Source organism: Grus americana, chromosome 12, assembly GCF_028858705.1.
Source record: "Grus americana isolate bGruAme1 chromosome 12, bGruAme1.mat, whole genome shotgun sequence".
Taxonomy (NCBI): domain Eukaryota; kingdom Metazoa; phylum Chordata; class Aves; order Gruiformes; family Gruidae; genus Grus; species Grus americana.
This window is the reverse complement of record NC_072863.1, coordinates 17,034,274-17,055,886: the sequence shown is the minus strand read 5'-3', so window position 1 is coordinate 17,055,886 and position 21,613 is coordinate 17,034,274. Positions and strand designations below refer to the sequence as shown.

Genomic DNA, 21,613 nt, shown 5'->3' with positions numbered 1-21,613 from the left:
CTGTAAAGAAGTCCCAATGCTTCCATCAGAAAGACCTTGGGAGCATACACTATGAGTCTATTACACTTTTTTATTTGTCATTAAAGCATGGAAAGAGGCAAAACAAAACAAAAATACATGGAAAAGGAAAAGTATGTCATCATCTAAACAGATTGGCAAGCTGTAATGCTGGGTATTCTGTCATGAATGCCCAGAAGTTTACCACTACTAACAGGCCAAACAAGCCTCTCGATCACTATCTACTTGACTCACGTTGTATAAAACACCAAAACACTCACAGTGAGAAAGGACTGACATCTTGCAGGCCTAAAAAGGTGACTCGATTTTCAGATGTCTAAGGAAGTTGCTCCTGGCAAATTACTGTTGTCCCAAGTAGCATGCATTCTGTAGAATAATTGCTAACTTCAGTTTTCTAGGATAGGAATCAAAAAGCACAAATAGTTGCCATGAGACACTGGGAACAAAGCAGCTTTGGTAGTTAACACCACAGAGGAAAATTCTCCCCTGAGTTTACATGGTCTTCAGAGGGGACGTAAAAAATCCCAGGGAATAATCAGATGCATGAACAGCTGGAAATATGTGGCTAATCATGAAAAGAGAAGGGTTTTTTTAACTCGGTCTTCCCACCTTTATCTGTATTCCTCCTACAGAAGTTTTGCAGAGATTCTACAAGGGATTATTTCTGATTTGGAATTTGCAATAGCAGTTGTAACCAATAGCACCTCCCTGTAAGCCATGAATATCTCCATCCGCGTTGAAGGAGCACGAGTTCCACCACCCCAGTACATCAATCCATTTGCTGTAGCACCAGTCTATAAAAGGATGAGCCATAACTGCTTCCTTTTCTCATTTCATAGTCACAACAAGCACTCCACCTAAACTACTGCAAATTCCCTTGGGTCGACAGGATCACATTATGATGAAACCCATCAGATTTGTTTTAGAACTATAAAATGTCAGGATCAGCCCATAAGGATCCTCCAAGTGTATGGCATAGTTCTCTTCCTTTACATTGTTTCTACAATCCCATTGCAATTACCGTGTTCCAAAGCCTTTTCCTCATGCAGAGAAGCCAGCTAACACACAAGAACCTATTGAAAACATTTCTGACAGCTTCTTTGACAGATGTTCAAGACACGCTGTTGACAGTATCTTTTTTAACTACTTAGAATTAATAATTGAAACTGATTCAGCACTGAGAATCTTCTAACTTTGTTCTGATCAGGAAAAATCATGTTCAACTATGAGATGACTAGTATCATTAAAATTCTATTTCAGAGAACTGCTGTTAAGTGATAATTTTGCTCTTCAAATTAGGAGAGAGGATTAATAATTGAATCCAAAGACCTAGTTACATATTTTGGTGGGTTTGTTTCCTAATAGGAAGAATGACTTGAGCAGAAATCCATTAAAATTTTTAGTATTCCCATGCTAGTCTGATTCTAAGATTTTCCATTAAGTAGCACAGTCATAATGGCATTAAACCACTTAAGCAGCAAAAACAGCACATAATTATCACTTTTAATTCAATCTTTTAGAGTGTGAATAGATACTGTACATCACTGACAATTCACACTCCTAAAGAGATTTTTCTATTCCTTCATGGCAGCTTCACAGCCTCTTATACTGATATAACTGACCCAAACATCTATAATTTTTTTCTCAAGAAAAATTCCCCAGAATAATGAGATAGCAAAATTAAGCCCAGATGAAAGAAGGTGTAACAATCAGCTACTGCTTTATTCTTACTTTAAGGTAGATGTTTAGATATGAGTGGGAACTAGGGCACCATTATCCATGTATCAGCATATCAACATTTGAAACTATGAGTGTACTCTCAGAACTATGAGCATGTTAGATATTGCACAAATAAAATTTAAAAAGTCCCACATAGAGAATGTTAAGTACTTGGAAGGTCTATAAGGATGAGGGGAGAACAGAGAAGACTATGCAGCACGTAGCATCCCCTCCCTTGCCCCTCAACAGACCCCCCTGAATTTCCCACCTGGGACCTCTTTCCCTTGGGAATTAGGAAGTGTGACATCTTCACTTGCTGCCCCAAGCCGCAGTGACAATGGCTTGCTCCCTGCCATCAAAGGACTGCATCAAAGGGAGGCGCAGCTGGTGTGAACAGAACCGATATTCGCTTTGCATCCTCGATGCCAGCACCGCAGGGAGCCAGGAGCAACGCTGAGCCTTGGAGGGTCAGGGATGCCCCAGGCACCTTTCTTCAGGTGCCCCCTCCCATACAATTCAGCCTCTGGCACACTGTGCACACTACCATAGTGCTAAGGAGCAGTGGCACCTTCGCATTTTCGTATATGTTAAAGGGATCCATAAGGGCCAATAAAAGGCAGAGCGCAGGAACGCTGTGGTTTAATTGTCGACAGCAGAGCCTCTGCTAAAGGCTGCGGTAACAGAAGGCTGTGCAAGTCAGGAGTCTAAATACAGCCCATGATTTACAAACCAAACTGAGAGAAGCCAGACAGCATGCTAGGACGGGCCAAGCTGAGCCCCTGTGAGACAATACGACACTGACAACAGCTGTATGAAAGAGAAAGAGGCTAAAATCTGACACATTGACTGATCTCACACGCAGCAATCTCAGACCCTGTGCACTCTCATCTTTTGCCTGCAGTCTATGCTACTCCCTGCTCACACACGCACACTATTAGCACTGCTTACATCCCTGCTTCGCCAGAAAGCACAAAGCTTCTACATCTGATCACGGTGCCAGAGTGACAGCATCCCCTCCTACACAGAACAAGCTCTCTCTTTCCTGGGTCCTCAGCTAGCAGGTAAAGATGAAACTGTTCTTCCTCCACCCCAGGACCCAGCATATAATGTTCATGGTACATACCCTCTCTGCTAAATCACAGGTTTACAGCTGCAGTACAGGGCTCTGAGTTGCTGCTATAACATCGTTAATAATTCCAGTTTGTTGCAAACACATATCTAGCAGACATTTTTGTTTTGCCTCTGCACATACAGCTTGGGAGTCTCCTATTTCAACATCCGTATAGGGAAGCAAATGTCTGCTTGGAGGGTCTGGTACTTCAAAACCTCAGTTTCCTTGGCAAAATGAAGGGATGTCAACATTTGGTACAAGAAAGCATCTCATGGAAGCTACTGACATTCAGGCCTGTCAAATGCTCTGCTATTTCCATCCTTCCTCTCCCTCCTCTTCTCTTAGTGGGCTAATGTCAACAGAACTTCACAGATCTTTCCATCCAGTAACAACAACTATTTACTCACCATAACCCCTTTTACAGTAAATGCCATGCCAGAAGCTTTTGTGTATCTCCAGTTGCAGGTAACCAAACTGAGGCAATGTCTAAAGAAGGTTTCCTCCGACACCGGACCAGAACTCCTGTAAACCAAACCGCAAACCTAGTCCTGTGCTCAGGCTCCGCAAACTGTCCATAAATTATGTCAAGGCAGCGCCCCAAAGCAAGGTTCCCCTTCTGACTCCCCTGTGTGCCACAGGGCTGTCTGTCACTGCTGCTCGCTTCTTACCTACACAACCTGAGCCTGAAAAACCATTGTTTCAGACCATAACTTCTACAGAGGCCCTTTTCAAATAAGCTCAGACTGACAAAAGCAAGCTCCTTAAAGATGCAGCAAAATCACTTCATCACTGTTCATATATTTTATTTTAAAGGACTATTAAGAATCCCATTCTTTCTGATGGAATTCTATTTTCATCTCCACTTCCCCCCCCCTCCTTTGGGAGCTTGAAAAATAAGATTTCTCTCTCCCTGCCTTTTTTTTTTTGCCTGTCTGTTTCTATTTGATCAACAATGATTCTTTCTTTCCTGTCCTTCTAAGAGAGCTGACATTAAAATGTCTAGTTCCTATTCTCTTTCTGTTGTATTTGTGCATCGGAGCTATTCACAATGATGTCAGCTCAGCTCTGGGCATTGTCTCTGCTAGTTCAATTCCAGCTGAATTGCTGGAGCTAGCAGGACATTAGCATTCACTTGATTGATTTAGCATACCCAGAGAATAAGATGGGGTTTGCATTCAGCTACACACATTAAAAACTGAAGAAATTATAAAGCAGACCAAAGTTGTTAAGTTCTTTTGGAGTCACACATCTTTTGCTTCTCATGTATCTTCCCGTGCTTGAGGGCACCATTTAAATAATGGCTGTTTCAATGCCAAGCCCTTCCCTGACAGTGCTCATGGGTGAAAGAGGAGAGAAAAGCAATTTAAAACTATTGTTTAACATACTTTATCAATTTAACAGATTTCAAGGCTGAAAGATCGTATTATGCATGATCTCCTGTAAAGTGTGGGCTATACAATTTCATCCTCTAATCCCAGCATTTTGTCCAACAACTGGAGAGAACACTTTCAGAGGTAAATACTTCAGCCTGAGTTTTTAAATTAGTATTACGAATACAACACACTATCTCTTGTTGGCTTTAAAACTTTCTTCCTTTGTTCGGTGCTACCCCTGTGACAAGGTTTTGGTGTCACATGTGGCTGTGCACACTTGCTCAAGATGCACATGACCTGCGAAAAGTCCATGTCTTTCCAGATTCCAGATTTTCAGTGTGAAACTAAAGTGAAGAGGAAGATGCAGGGCAAAATTTTCAGAAGAGAGGGCTAAAGTTTGGCTCCAGAATCCATCCTCCTCCAAAAGCAATGCTGAGCTGAGCAGGTCCCTGTGAAGGGAATGAAGAAATCTGGCTTTACCTACCTGCAAGCTAGAATCTGCACCTCACTATTAAATGACTTTAGAACAGGCATTCCCAAACCTTTCCCAACAAAAGGATTGAAGACCTCAGCAGGCATGTTTGTTCAATTAGGCACTTTACAGGCTGAACGAAACAAAGTGCCAGGCATGTAACAAAACAGTAACAGCTCGCCTCTTCATAAAAGCCCTTTTCCCACACTGTCGCTGTTGGCTGCGATGGGAGCTCAGGTGTTCAAAATGAGCGTTTGCAACCTTCAGACCATAACTGAATGTTTAAGTTAATTAATTTAGTTTAATGGCTTTAAACTAAAAGAGAGTAGATTTAGATTAGATATAAGGAAAAAATTCTTCTCTGTGAGGGTGGTGAGGCACTGGCACAGGTTGCCCAGAGAAGCTGTGGATACCCCCTCCCTGGCAGTGTTCAAGGCCAGGTTGGATGGGGCTTTGGGCAACCTGGGCTAGTGGAGGGTGTCCCTGCCCATGGCAGGGGGGTTGGAACTAGATGGGCTTTGAGGTCCCTTCCAACCCAAACCATTCTGTGATTCTATGATTCTATGATTCTGTGATAACTACACTTGACCCCCTCTTCTGATGGAGTCAGATGGACGGATCAAACTCGTGTGTTTTCCAGTAGCTTCAACATTATAAATATATGGGTGATGTGACCACCAAGTCAGCTGTCCCAGTTCGTTTCGCATCATTTCAACAGTATCTTCTGATTAGATGTTCTTTCTATATGGCACATAGCTCAACTGGTGTTTTAACTGCCCAGAAACGTCTGCAATAGCTCACCTCTAGCTTTGGTTACCCATTCTGACTGTTACTGCACTGCTCTAGCCCAGCCTCCCTGCTGCATGCTTAAATAACAGAGAGACAGATGAGTCTGTTTCCAAGAGAGTGGACAGTCATTTGTGATCATTAACAAGCAGTCACTGTAAAAGGTGACAATTCATGTGTCAGCTGAAACATTTCGCATTAATTGGAACAAAGTTCCTATCAAATATGTTTTGATAATAGCCAATCTCTCATGGACATTTCGGACCACGCAGTGAGAACATAATGTTTGATGTCTTTCCTTGGAGGCAAAGAAAGAGCATCAGAAGGCAAATGCAGCTGCAGCCAGCGAGGAAAGACAAACAGAACACAGCAGGGGATCAGCTGTCTGTTGAGACAAGCAACGAGCTGTGGAGCTCTTCAGCTCTGTGAGCAGTTTAGATCCCGGCACAGGTCTGTAGGTTTTAAAAGCTGCTACTGTTTGAGAGTGCGGTGGAGATACTACAAAGGATCAGAAGCAATTAAGGGGTGAAGCTGTGGCTAACGAACATCTCAATAGACAGCAAGTCAGTGCTTAAAGCTGAAATCTGGCCAATATTCTGTAAGCATACATGACTGAATGTTTTAATACAAAACTAATGCACAGCCATTTGCAGTGATCTTAGAGGAGTCAGTTCTCCTGGTTCAGTCCCACCTTGTGACTGAGCATCTCCCTTGGCTTTCCTCTCTTAACTTCCACCTTAGGGCTGGCGCTTCCTTCATTATAACATCTGACTGGTTCCCAGCCCCTGGCAGACTGACTTCAAACACTCTTTTCCTGCAGTCTGTAAAAAAGTTTCTTGTAGTGATTTGATAGTTTACAGGAGTACATGTGTATCTAAACGAGCTACAATATAGCTCCAGAATACTTAACAATGGCTGTTGTGAGATCTTATGCATTACTATGCCATTTTAGTCCTTTTAACACCAAGCAACAATTTCAAGCACCACAGAAGCCAGAAGAGTCTCTTCATGCTTATACATGCTTTACATGCTGCTTAAATTTTCTCTTCACTGATCTGCTGCTGGATAAAAGCAATGTTGAAAACATATTAAAGCGACCGTCGAGATCTGTAGCTACATTAGTCATTCTGTCAGAGCCTTGGAAAGAACCTCACTGAAGTCAAGCAGTAAAACAATTTGTTGAAGCATCAGCTGAAGCAGTGAGTCACGACTCATTCAAATCTCTCTAAAATACGAGCAACTGCTGAAGAACTGAAAGCCAGAATTGATTCTGTAAACAGGAGATATGTAAAACAAACTTTGAACTGACCTCCAATCTCTGGGATGTGATAACAAACTGAGTGTCCACCTATTTATACCTTAAAGGCAGCCAGGTGAGAAAAGATAGGATGAGTGATGTTCTGTTAGTGTAGTACCAGAACTACCCAAACATACAACTGACAGTATTTTCCTATCACAGTGTGTAACTGGGGTTTAGTTCCACTGAATGGAGCCATTCCGGACATACACTGATCCCACCAAAATCACTATTTTATAATATTTTTACCTGAACCACAAGCAATGGTTCCCCAGGCCCAGAAGAGTGAAGCAATCAATGTTCTTACACATCTTTTTTGCCAAAAAAAAAACCCCACCACCCTTACCTGAATAACTGAGGCATCTGGGGAACCCAGCCAGACGCCAGAGAATCCAAAGCAGCTCAGCCCTAAATTGACTTAAAGCTCACTAATTTCAGCCAAGCAGGCTTGCAATATAGGGAAAAACCTATATAGGACTTTATCCTAACCACTGTGTTAACCTAAGGGTACACTACCATCAGCTAATAAAGAGATAAAACATGTAAAACCTTCCCCCCCCAAGAGGCTGGTGGAAAAAGGGAACAAACAATTGCTCAGTGATGCTCCTTCAAATCAATTTTAAGTTCTTGAAAGATGTGTAGAAAGTGATTCAGACGTACTTCTTTCAATCTGGAGCTCAGGAATAATAATCACTAAAGGAAAGAAAAAGTTATATCAGTAGAAAAATATTTTGGCTTTACTCTTTAAATATTAACTAAGCTTGCGCGTGTGTGGTGCTCTATGCTGGGGGAAAAGGAAAAGCAGTGAAACTACTTCCAGCAGTTTATTGTATCGGTTTGGAAATTTAGGGCCGTGGATCCAATCGGCGTCAGCCGATTTGATCCTGGAGAAGGTTTAAGGCCGGTTCTGCCTTTCCTTCCCCACCCTATATTCCTATCCATACACCTTCTAATTTAAAAGCACCGAGTTTGTGCTGGAAACTTAGACTCTTTTCCTCGTTAGTCACGTAAATAGGTTCGCAGACTGATCCCGATGACTACAGCGAACAGCCGGCTAACCGGGCGCTCCCGCGGCGGCAGCGGGGCAGGACACCCCGCGCTTCCCTCACAGCTCCAGCCCGGAGCCGACCTCCACCGCCCCAGGCCGGCCCGGGGACAAGCTGCCAGCGGCCCCTCCCCGCAAGATGGCAGGGGCGCCCCGCCACGCCGGCTGCTCGTCCGCCGGCTCGGTAACCGCCCGTGGAGCCTCTGACTAAAGGCGAACCGGCAGCGCTCGGCCCCGCGAACCGCGGGGGCGCCGAGGCTCCTGCAAGCCAGCCTCCCTGACGGGACCGGCCGCGCTCTCCTGTCCCCCCCCCCCGGCCCTGAGGGGATACCCACCCACCCATCCACCCCACTCGCCGTGACAGGCCGCCGCCGCAAAGGCAGCGCGCGGGGAGAGGCTGCCGTGAGGGCAGGGCGGGGCGGGGCGGCCAGGCGGGCAGCGGGGCTCGCGGTCCCGCGGGCGAGGGCACCGGCAGGTGGCATCCACGCCGACAGAGGGCGACCCCGCACCAGCGAGCGAGCGAGCGGCGGGCGGCGCCTAGAAGGGCCGCGCGCGGTGCTTCCGGCAGGGAAAAGGAAGCGGCGGTGGGGTGGGGCAGTGCGGCGCGGCGGGCTTCCGGGGCGGGGTGCGGGCGGCCCTGGAGGTACCGGTGAGCGGCGGGCGGGCCGGCCCTGTCACCGGGGCTGCGCGGGGGAAGGGGAGGCAGGAGTGGGTCGCGGCACCGGCCCCAGCGGTTGTGAGGCTCCTCCGGCGCTCCGGGTATCTCGGGGGAGTGTGACGGCCGGACCGAGCCGCCGCCAGCGGGGTCGCGGGCAGGGTCCCGGACGGCGAAGGGCGCCTCGCCGCGGGCCGGAGGGTGGCGGGGAGCGGGACCGACGGAACCTGGCCTCCGGGAGAGCCCCCCCCGGGGGGCTCCGGGCGGGGAGGGCGCCGTGCGGTCACGGCGGCGGAGCGGGGCCGGTGTACGAGACCCCTCCCGCGGGGCGCGGTGGTGCCGTTACCGGTAACGAGAGCCCCGACTGGGAACTTTTATTTTTGCCACCGCTCTTCCACCAGCATCATCCTGGAACCGCAGCTGGATTTAGAAATTGAAGAATGTATTAAAACTATGCGGCATCTGCGGTAGCAAACTTATTCCCGTCAGTTCTTACAGCATGTCTCCTTTCTAGGAAAAATGATGTCCGAAAGCAGCTCCTTCGTGAAGGGCATGGTGCTAGGAGGAGCCTTCTGCATGTTGGTTACGCTCCTTGGACATATTAAAGTCGGCCACGGGACTAAAGCACATCACCACGAGCATCATCACATCCAGGCTCCCAACAAAGAAGATGTCTTAAACCTTTCAGAAGGTGAACGCGTGGAGCTTAGTAAAAGCATCCGTGTTTATTGTATCATCCTTGTGAAACCGAAAGATCTGGGGCACTGGGCTGCAGTGAAAGAGACGTGGAGCAAGCACTGCGACAAGGCGGAATTCTACAGCTCTGAAAATGTCAAAGTGTTTGATTCTGTGACCCTCAACACAAATGATATGTGGGTGATGATGAGAAAAGCTTACAAGATAACGTATGAACGCTATAAAGATGAATTCAGCTGGTTCTTCCTTGCGTATCCAACAACATTTGCTATTATTGAAAATCTCAAGTATTTCTTACTGAAAAAAGACCCTTCGCAGCCTTTTTATATAGGCCATACTATGAAATCTGGTGACCTTGAGTATGTAGATGGTGAGGGAGGAATCGTCTTAAGCATTGAATCACTAAGACGACTCTCCCATGTTCTTGAAGACTCTGACAAGTGTCCGGAGCAGGGAGGTATGATTTGGAAACTTGCTGAGGATAAACAGCTAGCGATCTGCCTGAAGTATACTGGCGTGTTTGCCGAAAACGCAGAAGATTCAGAAGGAAAAGACGTCTTTAACACTAAATCAGTGGGTGCTCTCATTAAGGAAGCAATGTCTACTCACCCTCAGCAGGTGGTGGACGGCTGCTGCTCCGACATGGCCATCACGTTCAGCGGGCTGGCCCCGAACCACATGCACGTGATGATGTACGGTGTTTACAGGCTGAGACCCTACGGCCACACGTACAACGATGCACTCGTCTTCCTTCCGCCTGCAGGCTCAGACAATGACTGATGTCACTTCAGAGAAGACCTGGAACCGTGGAGTCAGCTCTTCTTACAACACGCATTTGTACTGACAGATTTCCATTTTTGTATCTGGTGGTACTGGTGTACAATTTTTTTTTTTTTTTTTGCACATTGAGGTTTGGTAAAGCTCTTAATTTTCAAAGTGGAAGGAGAACTTTTTTTCTAAATCTTTTATACAGAAACGCTTCTGGCTTTTGACAGTGCTGGAATGAAATGATAAAGAAGTTGTTAATGTTTATGATAAAAGGAAATTAAGTTTATACAGGGGGTTTGTACATGTAAATATTTATTAATGAAAACTCAAATGAACTTTAGTCTACTATTACAAATATATTTTTGCAGGACTTTGATTCTCTCAATTCTTCCAGACATTTCTAGAATGTCTTTATATCTTTCTAAGATGTAAAAATAAAACTGACTAGAGATTCAGTCTCAAAGACTAACTTTAAACTGTTTCCTTTACACTAAACCACACAAGGGCTTGAGCTATGCTGTTTACACAGCAGCTATCGCTTGTATGTACAGCAAGGAATTAGCAGGAAGCAAGCTAACAAGATCCAATAGGAAGTTGCAGCAGAACAATGTTAAGTGACCTTTGGACTGCTGTTTTTTAAGCAGACAAAAGAAAGAGATAAATATGAGTAAGTATTAACATGGTCAGGTAACCTGTTAGCACAAGAGTAATTGCTCCCTTAAAATTTCACTTCATATAGAAGCATTTTAGAATAAAGGTTCAGTATTATTTTCACTCCTAAGAGTGTTTACAAGGAAGAAGTTGGTTAACTCTCAATGCAACTGTAGTGTAGATATACGTACAGGTATTTTTAACACCAAGATGCAGAAAGAGCAACACGTACTCACACTCCTAACCTTTCTTTGAATGTTATGCAAAAGAGGTTATGTGCACAGCAAAGCAAGAGGCAGAACTCCCCAGTATTGGGTCTGGGTGGGTGGGTTGGGTGGTGGGTTTTGGTGTTTGGTTTTTGTTTTTACAGCCGAGTGCACTTGAACTCAGTTTTATACAAGTTACCAGGTCACACTCCCAGTCACAGGAAGTGGGAATAAACAGCACTTAATATTTACTCCATTCAGAATTCAGACCTGGCTGTTTCCAGACGTAAGGAAGGTACTACACATCCATCTGCTACATCTAGGACTATCACAGGCTTTGGTGGTACTGCACTATCCGTAAGAGACCAGAGAAGATAGTATGTTATCTCCCCTTTCTTTATCAGGCCATTTGTACTATCTCATCCTACCCTGAGCTGTAAAGGGGCAGGTGGGGAAGTGAAACAGCTGCTCCAGAGCTGATGAGATCCACATCTCTTGTTTTAACCATCAGGTCCTTACTGGTCTTGTAAAGAACTAAGACAACTGCTCAGGCCCCCAAGCAAGCTACCGCAGCTCAGCTGTTTCACCTTTTGCTCATTCTCCTCTATGTCAGTCAGAGCTCAGCTGACATAGCGAGACAAACACATACATGATTGCTGCCAAAACCTAGATAAAACTTGTATTTTTGACAAAGTTTTGCTAAATTGGTATACAAATTAATTTAAGCGTGATTTAACTTGTATCTTCTTACAGAATCATTTTTAAAAGGTTCAATCCACAGCCTGGAAAGTAAAATTTTTATTTCAGTGGTGTTTCTGATATTAAAGACAGTTCTGACCCCGCTACAAGAAGTGGTCATAGGGCAAGTCAAGGAAAAAGAATGGCAGTTAGCTATTCAAACAAGAATAAATATAACTTATCACAGATTTGAGAGGTAATGTGACACAAGAGGAAGAGACAAGACGGAAGGGGGAAAAGCAAGCCACAGAACTCAAGACTAGCTCTTTTTATACACAAACTGATTCCCCATAGCACCAACAAGAAACTAGTACATTTATAGCAGAGTCTTTAAAATGCGTAAAAATTACCATTAGCATTCTGAAGGGAAGGTCTGAAGTTTGAGCAGAATTTTTTCTGCAACACTGCTGTAATAATCACCTTAATTGTCTTCCTACGTTAATAAATACTTTCAGATTTGCCCCGTCATTTTCAAAAGTACAATCCTGCAAGTAATTTTACAGGAGAAATTTAAAAGTAGGAATGTGTTACCTAATACGTGCATCTCCCATGTCTTAATTTGACTTTAGACTCGGATGGAGAATACCTCTGACACTGTCTTCTGTAAAGGTCCCAGAGCAGGGAAACCAAACATGCACAGCACCGAGACAAGGCACTTGCATACAAAATTACGCAAGTGTTAGAACAGAGACTTGAAATATTAATAAATGCTTCCAGAGACAGAGTTAGGAGTGGTAGACCTTAAAGTTTCCTTAGTTTATTAAATGATTCGATGGCACAGGCTGTTTTTTCCATAGGCATAGCTTTGGGTATGCAGTCGCTGAACAAAGAGTTGGATTACCCAGACAAAATACAGAGTGCTCTTTAACCCGTTCCGTAGATGTACATACACGTGGCGGTGTGCACAAGCCAAGATCTCTTGAAGTTCCACCTGAAGAAGTTGCTCCTGGCTACACTGATAACCATGTTTTGCTATCATGCCTTTGTTAAACAGTGACTTTGTTTCTGCTCCTAAAATAAGAAGGCAAACAGGGAGTAGAGCATCAGGCACCAAGTTGGCACGCTCTCCATTTGGAGTATGCCCACCATGACTATAAACTCCACTAAGGAGAGCAATATCAAAGTGTTGGCAGGTAGAAATTTGAACATATATATATATTCTTCAGATATGAACTAGCATAAAAGAATTTCTAGTCCACATATCAGTTTAAGTTCATAAATCCCATACAGATAAATTCATATTAAAAAGAGAAAATCCTTAAGTAAAGCACTGAAGTTAATGCTGTTAATAAGTTAAAAAATAAATGTCAAAAAACCTGATTTCTCCATGGTCAAGAAATAGGTAGACTAACAAGATGTTAATCAGAAGAAACAAAAAATCTGAAATGTTTCAGAGGTTTTATAAATCGTATTAATTGTATTTCACGTATGCTTTATATTACTCTTTTAGAAGAGCATAAAAATGTAAACATTTCTTGGCTTTTTCCTCCTTTTTGTTGAAATAGTGTACTCACAGTCCATGCAGGATCTTTCCATCAGATATCTTCAGTCACTGAAGACTTGGGTTTAAGACAAAAGAAAAGAACTGTAATAAAAAGAATTCTAGAAAACTATTGTAGCCTAACAGTACTTTCGCATTCACTTGATTTATTTAGCATAGCCACAGAACAAAAGAATTTGTACATTCAGTCACATTAAAAACAAGGAATTACAAAGCAGTCCACATTTAATCTAAGTGCATTCCTTTGGAGTAACACAGTTCCTTTTGTTTCACTTGTATGTCTTCATATGCCAAAGGCCATCATTTAAATAGTGGATATTTTCGATACCAATCCCTTTGTTGACCTTTTCACTGTAGGAGGAGGAAAAAGGTACAGAAGTATTAGCTAGGTTAAATATTTAAGTACTGTATTCTGTACTGCTCTGAAGTAGAAAATGCAACATTTATCAACTGGAAGGGGAGAAGCTATCATCCACAAAGTCATAATCTTCAACAGCAGGTGGACAAGAAACAATATTTGTTATTACACGTACCCACATTGCCAAATGATAAGAGGACAATATTTGCCTTCCACATTTCACCAACAACCTGCCATAATATTTTTAACTACTTCTTTGTGGGAGGCAGTACTTCGGGCAACACTTCTCCTACTTTTCTTCATTTTAGTGTTTCTCTACCAAAGCAGCACAGCAGTTTTAAGTCTCTCCCCATCCTAGCACAGGAGGTGGTGTAACACAGCTGGAACGTGGAGTTTGACAAGTTCTGGTTCCAAGCATGCCACTGACACAATCAAATGCAGGTGAGCTGCTTTGCTGCTAGTTGCAAGACATCTACCCACTCAATAAAGAATTATAAATGCAAAATTTATGTGCCAAGGACTTGCAGCATGTTACAGACATACTATCCTGTATCTTTTGAGTCATACAATCTTTTAAAAATGGTTGTTTTCTTCATATGCATTGGATGTGTGTTCATCTTTTTTAGTATATTACGCCATGGAAAAATCTAGTTTTGTCAGGATAACCAAGCAGATCTCATCATTCTAGGACTGAGAAGAAACTTCATTCCCCTGGAGGATATAATTTACTGTATTTATACTAAGTTTTTTCTTTTTACTTCTACAACTTGCCCAGAGGTACTCAGGAAGGAAAATACTATGTTAATTGCACTAACACATCGTGTATCATAATCACACTAAGTGTGAAATCCTACTGTTTCACAACTTCCTGTTTTAAACAGTATCACACAAAAAAGCATCCTAACAGGCTGCATAGATCAGTATCATTTAATTTTCCTCTCCAGTTCATGCTGCTTCTCACAGAACAGGATGTTCAGCTGCAAGGCTGCTGAATTTGAAGTCAGGATTAGGAATATGGATAATCTTGTTTGGCAGTGTCACAGCAGGTCACTGCAGACGTAGGACTGGGACAAAAGTAGCTATTCTTTCCACCTACCCTTGGAGTCTTTTGAAGGCACTACAAAGAATCCTGAGGAATATAATTCCTCAACAGCTACAGCAGGTCTATATCCAGGTTGCTGCAGTCCTGCTCTATCCCTGTCCGCCGTAACATTCCCACCTCTCTGCCCTGTGCTACCATTACAACTCAGGACCGCAGAGTGACCATGTACAGAAGATGATCCTGCTGAGCATTATCCCCACTAGAAACAGTGACTTGTTTTCAACAAAATCAGCTTCCTCACCCACACGAGTGCTAGATGGGGCTGCAACCAACGCAGCCCAAACCTGCTGGGTGCATCTTACATCCTGCTGCAAAAGTCATAGAATTTAAAATGACAAAGTGCTTTAGCTACTTATAATTTAAGCACTATCCGAATGCTAAGAACAACTAACATCCATTTCCATTTTCTGTCTCTTTTCCTTCTCAAATACTTTTCACTTGATGTTTATCCCCAAAACAGACCTCTACATTTCACAAGAAGCTCAGCTAAGTTAGTAAGCACCTGAAGCTGGAATGCTACATGTGGGTACAAGGTAAAGAAAGAGAAGGCCACAGAGGAAAGCCCAGCTGGTCAACCAAGTACCAGCAGGACTTTGGTCTGCAGGGACAGCAGAGACTAAAAACACTTCAACATTTTCAACCCCCTCAAATCCAAATTACATCTCTTGCCCAGCCCAGGTAGTACGTACTCTATACAAATATTTCTTTGTTCAGCAAGATCTTTGAGAAAATATGATCAGAGAGCAAGAAATACTAACAATCAGAGGTAGTACTAGTGTCGTGTGTCTTAAAATCCATACTCACATGAAAAGAACTATTTTGATTCCATTCAGTAAACAAGTAGGGAAGATATTCCCTGCCTCCTCCTCTTTTCCTGAATATTCATCAACAAAATGAAATCTTAAAAAATTCTGTATTTGAACAACATGTGCTGCAACAGCAATGCAGTAACCTTGACAGTGGTGCTTATATTCCAAACAAACATAGGAATAACGATGTGGGATGGGTTATGTTTCAATTTTTAAAACACTTACATGTCCTCAGCTGACATCTTCATTACTCCCACACATAATGCATGTTGTTTCCCCTCTGCCATTATTGCCTACAAATCACCGCTAAGGAAAATATTTTTTTTAAACTACTTCAGAAAAGTAAAAGCAATATGAGGAAACTACTTTCCAAAAAGTTTCAAAATCCTGTGTTGAACTTTCACCCTTTTAGTAATTCTAGAGCTCTAGCTCTTGAAGATAAGCCAAACAATGCACTGCATTTAACAACTGAATCACAGTGTATAGAACAAAGCATGTATTTATGAACTTCAAATAGCAATTACAGAAAAGATCTCCCAGCACTACACCCCATTTTTTCCTTTGTGCCTAACACAGAGATGATAGTCTCATCCTTTCTAGAACAAAACTGCACGTTTGTGGGGCCATTTTAGATTCCAAGGTACAGAAGAATTGAGACACAAACCTAAAAATATAGCAGTACTGAAATCAGATGTGTCCTTTTCAAAGCTTAGCAACACGTGATGCGAACTGATCTTTTCCTATAGCATCTAACCAACAACAAAAGCAGCACAGCTCGGGATTATTAATGCTGTACTTGCTCAGGGTTTCTTTCTCAGTAACGTAACGAGCGGGAGTGAATTAGCATACTTTCCTCACTTTACATACGCTAACTTCAACAGACACATAGAGCAAGTCCTGACTGCAGCAAAGCCGATTCTAAACATCTTTCCAAATCCCCTAGGAACAGGAGTAAATTCTTCTATAACTGAAGGAAATACAAGATTGATTAAGGAGGCAGGGGATGAATTACACTGTACTTCATCTATTTTTACAGTTTGGCATAAATCACAAAGGAGCTCCAATTATCAATTAGATTAATGGAATAGCATCCCACTCAACAGCACAGCAGGAACAGTTATTTGGTTTGGAACATCACAGTAAGTAAAAAAAAAATTAAGAACAATTTTAACCTTGCCAAATAACATCTGAACCTCTGCAACTCTTTTCGGATTACTGGTTATTCCATGAAATACCATTAAAATACAAAGTAATTCAGATTATGATCAGCTGAGAACACAAGAACAGAAATTTAACTCATCTCACAGCAAGCAGTAATTCATAGTTAAAGAAGGATACAACAACAGTATCAACGGCAGCAGGGTAAAGTTTTGCTCCAGGAGACGTCAGGCCAGGGCACATTATATTAGCTCCACTTAGTACAAATTTAATGGCGCCTTTATCAACCTGCTGATGTGGTAGAATAAATGGGTCTAGGAGTGGAGAGATACAGCATTACAATTAACATGGTAAGATGACAACACAAATAACTCATTATCAAGTCAGTTTAGATGGGGCAATTAGATATCTAGTGTGCTGCGAGGGTAGGAAGTTTGAGAAACAATTACCGGAGCTCTGGCTGGGCTGTACTGTCCCAAAAGGACACAAGTACCGTTCTCCCAGACCACATCTTTTATCTGAGAACCAAAGGGTAATCCAAAGGCCTCCTGCATATTCATATACCCATAGACCAAGTAACAATTTTGACAAGTTCCCCCAATGAAAACAATCACGCAAGCGCCCACGTACAAAGAGGTCTTAAATCTCTCAAATTACATGTATAACCTCTTAGATGAAACAGTTTAATGTTAACAGGACAAAAAAGGCAAAGAAGGACAAAATTCTTGAAGACTGCCAGCTCTCCAAGCCATCCTTGAAGTGGATGCACCTTCTTGAAGTATTGCAAACAATGAGGTTTGACTGAATAACCTTTTTAGGGACACCCACGCTCATCCAAATCAGAGTAACACAATTAGGCAGAATAGTAAAAACAGCAAGAAAAATAACACAAGAGAGAAAATTGTAAAAAGTACAAAGCATGCAGCATAAATTTTTAGATAGGACAAGTATGCATTACATCATTAAACTCACGATTAAAGAGTATTTTTCTAATAAGAACCTACAAGTATTTGGAAGGAAGCAAAAGGGTTTAAAGGAAGACCTGAAAGAACAAAGATAGGGACTAAAACCAGGAAACTTAGATCTCTGTCCTAGGGAAACCTCTCTCAAGAGTTTTTGTGGAGCTTTGCACAATTTAATTCTTAGAAATCAAAGTTTAGATTGCTTAAAATATAGCATTACAAGAACCATGGGGGAAGCAATCCATATAGGCACCTGAAATAGCAAAGCAACAAATTACAGTTGAGAAGGTAGACTATACCTTTAAGATCTATTCTGGTATATATGCACATAAGTGGTAAGTTCTTTTTAATTTGGTTCTACAGAAGTCCCATGGAATCACACGCTCACTCCTCTCTCCCCACCACTACCATCCTCAGGAAACTTACATTTGTGAAGCAACCTTAGTGTCGGGTAAAAAATCCCTTCTCTTTGTCTGAAGAACAGCAACTCCCCATTCACAGTGAGGATTTCTATATGTTCATGACTGCAAGATTAAAAAAAAAATTGTTCCAACAGCTACATAACACTTTTATAGTTTAAAGGAAACATTTCATTTCATAGAGTCTGGTCTATCTTGGCATTTGAGAATTAAGACAGTCAACTAATTTAAGACTAAAAATACTATCCAATACTGGCCTCCTGCACACTTCCTTCCCCTTTAAAAAAAGAAAAGAAGAAAAAAAAAAAGAAAAATCTACAGACAAACATCCAGCTGTTTACAAACTGCATTTCTTTGGGTTTTTTTAATTGCAATGCAAACAGTGGACAAGGAGAAGCAACCAGCAAAAATATACTATCCTCTATTAAAAATATATATATCCAGATACAGTAAGGAAATGCTACTGGAAGGTATCCAAATAAGCGTGAATGCTTCCCTTCAACAACAGGCTGATCCCTGGAGAGTCCTCAGATATGTTGCACATTCACTACTCGGCAACATTTTTGTTCTCCTCAAGCGTCCCACTAGCGTGCCTTGAGGAGCACAATCAGCATGTGCAAACTTTCTGGTTTGGCCATAACATGAACTATGATCTATAAGAAATAAGATGCTTTTCAAAAAACACTAGGTTCATCTACTATACAAAACAAACATATAAAGGAAGCAAACCCGTCACCTTGGAAGCAAAGGTTAAGAAAAAAGAAACTTACCATCTTACTATTTTGACTGGATCTTTCTTTGGCATAATTTGGTTTAGCCATGGTTCAATAACAGGAAACTGGTCTATCAGTTGATTCTTAATACCTTTAATAACTGAAGTCTTCAGCTGAATGCAGTTTGATACATTCTCCTTTTCATCAAATCTGTCGAGCAAGTGAAAATATTTGAGAAATGCACAATTTGCTGCCCCAAAGATGCTGTATCTTAGCAATATTCTTCAGAAATGTTTATAAATTCTCTGTAACACCTTAACAGTACCATATCTGTCCAGCTTTCAAATCTAGCATTTCATGAGGGTTAAATTTGTCCCCCAGGAACACTGGGCTGGGGGAAGGCACAGGGGTTCCCGCTAGTAGGCTGGCTTTGTCCCTAAACTTTGCGTACATCCACAAAATGTGGTTTTAGTCTCTCAGATACACCTTGGTACGCAGCATTATCTCACCCAACTCGTAGACTAGACTTTGCTGGTAACACCAACACCTAGAGCTCTGTTCAGGTGTGTTTATAAGAGCCCTTCACCACAGACGTATGAACTGTGCTTCGTCCTACCCCAAAGTTCAGACAATTAATGACTCAGCTTACTTTTTAGGGTTTTTTTCCTTTTACCAAGCAGTGCCCCAACAGCCCAGGCAGCGCGCCCGAAGGCAGAGCCGGCGGCTGCGGGGCGGCGCTGCCCCGCGAAGGCCGAGGCGGCCGCGGGGGCTGGCGGGGAGCGGGGACGGCTACTACCGCGCTGCCCCGGCCCCGGCCCCAGCCCCTGAGCAGGGCCCGGCCGCGCCGGTCCCGAGGGCGCAGCGCTGAGCCCGGGCCGGTAGGGCCGAGCCCCGGGGCAGAGGGGGCGCCGGGCCCGCTCCGGCCCCCCACCCTTCCCCCACCCTCCACACCGCCCCCAGGCCCCGGCCTGGCGGGGGCGGCGGGGCGGGCCCGGCCTCACTCACTTCTTGAACATCCTGGGGGCGGTGGGCGCCAGGCGGGCGAGGCGGGAGGTGCCTGGGGCCGGGCGTGAGGCCGGCGGGCGGCGGCGCGGGGACCCACAGCCTCCGCGCTCCCTCACACGAGGCTCCCGGCCCTCCCCTCCGCGCCAGCCGGAAGCGCCGCACGCTTTACGGCCTGTCGCGCCGCTCCATAACAACGGAACGCGCGCAGCGTCACCGGGGCGGACGGGGACTACAATTCCCAGGAGGCAGCGCGGTGCTGCGGCGCATGCGCACGGGGCAGGGCGGCGGCCAGAGGCCAGCCCGCTGCCCGTCGCACAAGAGCGGCTTTATCAGGCTTTCACAAGAACCAGGTGCTCATCACCTGCAGGCGCGGTGCGGTTTTCCCAGGTAATAATATCACTTTTCAGTAAAATAAATCCTTCCAAAGAAAATCAAAGCGCTAATAGCTACTAACGCCATTTAAACACGAAATTATTTTAACGGGGAAAAACGCAGCCACCTTCAAATTAGCAAAGCAGAAGCTCTCCACCTGCCCCCAGTTACAGAACAGGACACAAGATCCTTGTAGACAGTATTTTGAGGGGAAAAAAAAAAAAAGGCATTTCTTGTCAAACCGCAGATAGCAGAGCCGGCCAGGGAATCAGCCAAAGGCGACGGTGCCGCATCCTTCAAAGTGGAGAAGCAGCAGCAGAAACCAGTGACGATCTCAACTGCCAGACGGAGACGGGGTCTGGTGAAGACACTTGTGCTAGATAGCGTCTGTCGGAATGAAATTAGGTTTTGGTGGTGGTGGCCACGGCAATCGTGAATATTAATAGAAAATCATAGACAGAGGTAACGTTTTTTAACTCCTGGAAGAGCAGACACGCGTGGTTTTGTTCTGTAGGCGGCAGCTGCTATGGAAGCACACGCAGGCAGCAGCGCTGTTTCTCCTCAGAGTAATGGAAATGTCACCACTGGCATAAAGGAGAGAAGGGAGAGGACATCAAAGAGCAGGTCGTCGTTTATGCTAACTACCACCTTTTTTCCATACAAAACAAATTAATCAGCTTTGATACTGTAACAACTAATAAAAACCTAATAGCCAAGTTGTATCAGCCACATAAAGTAAAATCAACCCTTTATACATGGTATCGTTTATTCAAATAGTGAAATACAGAGGCAGGAACACACTAAAAGCTTTTTAAAAGGATAGGAATGAACTGTGGTATTATATAAATATTCAGGCATTTAACTCATGAATGCCACCTCCACCTACTTTGTAGCATCACTAAAAACACTGAGCTGTAATGAAGAATTCAATTTTAACTGAAACACAGTGACACTGCTCATACCCAGATTAGAAAGCAAGAACAGGAGTTTATCACACCGACAAACTAATCCATACCTTTTTCATGCTCCTCAGAATAACTTCTATTAAATAATACTTTGCCAAGTAAACAATCCTTGCAGGCATGCTCACATTATTAAAAATTGCAGTGAAAAATTCATCATACTCCCACCTTGAACATTAGAAATGCAAGGTAAACTTTTACCCTCAAAGATGCCCAGTAATTACGGCACATCTCACTGAAGCCACCCAAACCACTGGTTTCACGCTAGCCTAAACCAGCAAGATTTGTTCCTAATTTTCAAAAATGGCTTTTGTCAACAGGAAACTCTTATCTCCATTCTCCTGCTACCTTAAAGCACCCAGACCACTGGCTCCCTTTAGGGCTGAGCTAACCTTGAGTCTGGTCTCAACATCTCTATCTTCTCTTCCAAATGCTTTTTGCTGGTGTAGCTGCAAAGACGAAAGCTAACTGCTTGCCCAATTTAAATTTGCTTGTACAAAGGATTTTTGAAGAAGGCTCCAAGCACCTAGACTGGAATTTTTAACACAGGTGCCATTGTTATCGTTCAGCCTCACCACCAGCAGCTGGAGACTGTTGCTCTGGTGGCAGTGTCACTATTAAGGAACAGAATTTTCAAAGCATGGTACCTGGATAAGGCTGACAAAGCAAGAGGCTTTACAACCCCTCCAACTCTGAAGGAAAACACCCCTCAGGACC

General features: G+C 43.5%; 2 protein-coding genes across 4 annotated transcripts; one reads left to right on the top strand and one right to left on the bottom strand.

Moving 5' to 3' along the window:
• Window positions 1-8,427: 8,427 nt before the first annotated feature.
• On the top strand, window positions 8,428-10,409 carry C1GALT1C1 (C1GALT1 specific chaperone 1). Of its 3 annotated transcripts, none has more exons than XM_054838910.1 (2): window positions 8,428-8,464; window positions 8,991-10,409. In XM_054838910.1, exon 2 carries the CDS (start codon window positions 8,996-8,998, stop codon window positions 9,950-9,952), a length of 957 nt encoding a protein of 318 aa, XP_054694885.1. In that variant the 5' UTR covers window positions 8,428-8,464; window positions 8,991-8,995; the 3' UTR covers window positions 9,953-10,409. The 3 variants fall into 3 exon arrangements, with proteins under 3 accessions (XP_054694885.1, XP_054694883.1, XP_054694884.1); XM_054838908.1 differs by having other exon boundaries at window positions 8,428-8,470; XM_054838909.1 differs by having other exon boundaries at window positions 8,445-8,580.
• A 1,851-nt stretch (window positions 10,410-12,260) lies between these two features.
• On the bottom strand, window positions 12,261-19,738 carry MCTS1 (MCTS1 re-initiation and release factor). The gene is made up of 6 exons (XM_054838911.1): window positions 19,563-19,738; window positions 18,615-18,767; window positions 17,852-17,949; window positions 16,644-16,777; window positions 15,531-15,598; window positions 12,261-13,387 (listed from the first exon to the last, which is right to left on the bottom strand). The coding sequence occupies exons 1-6, from the start codon at window positions 19,571-19,573 to the stop codon at window positions 13,306-13,308; spliced, it is 546 nt and encodes a 181-aa protein (XP_054694886.1). The 5' UTR covers window positions 19,574-19,738; the 3' UTR covers window positions 12,261-13,305.
• Window positions 19,739-21,613: the final 1,875 nt, after the last annotated feature.

Coding starts and splice junctions, on each gene's coding strand:
- C1GALT1C1 (XM_054838910.1), top strand. CDS start 8,996: ATGATGTCCGAAAGCAGCTCCTTCGTGAAGGGCATGGTGCTAGGAGGA.
- MCTS1 (XM_054838911.1), bottom strand. Junction 17,950..18,614: donor CCAGTCAAAATAGTAAGATG/GTAAGTTTCTTT, acceptor TTAATCTTGCAG/TCATGAACATATAGAAATCC. Junction 13,388..15,530: donor AAGATGTCAGCTGAGGACAT/GTAAGTGTTTTA, acceptor CTCCTCCTACAG/TGAAAAGGTCAACAAAGGGA.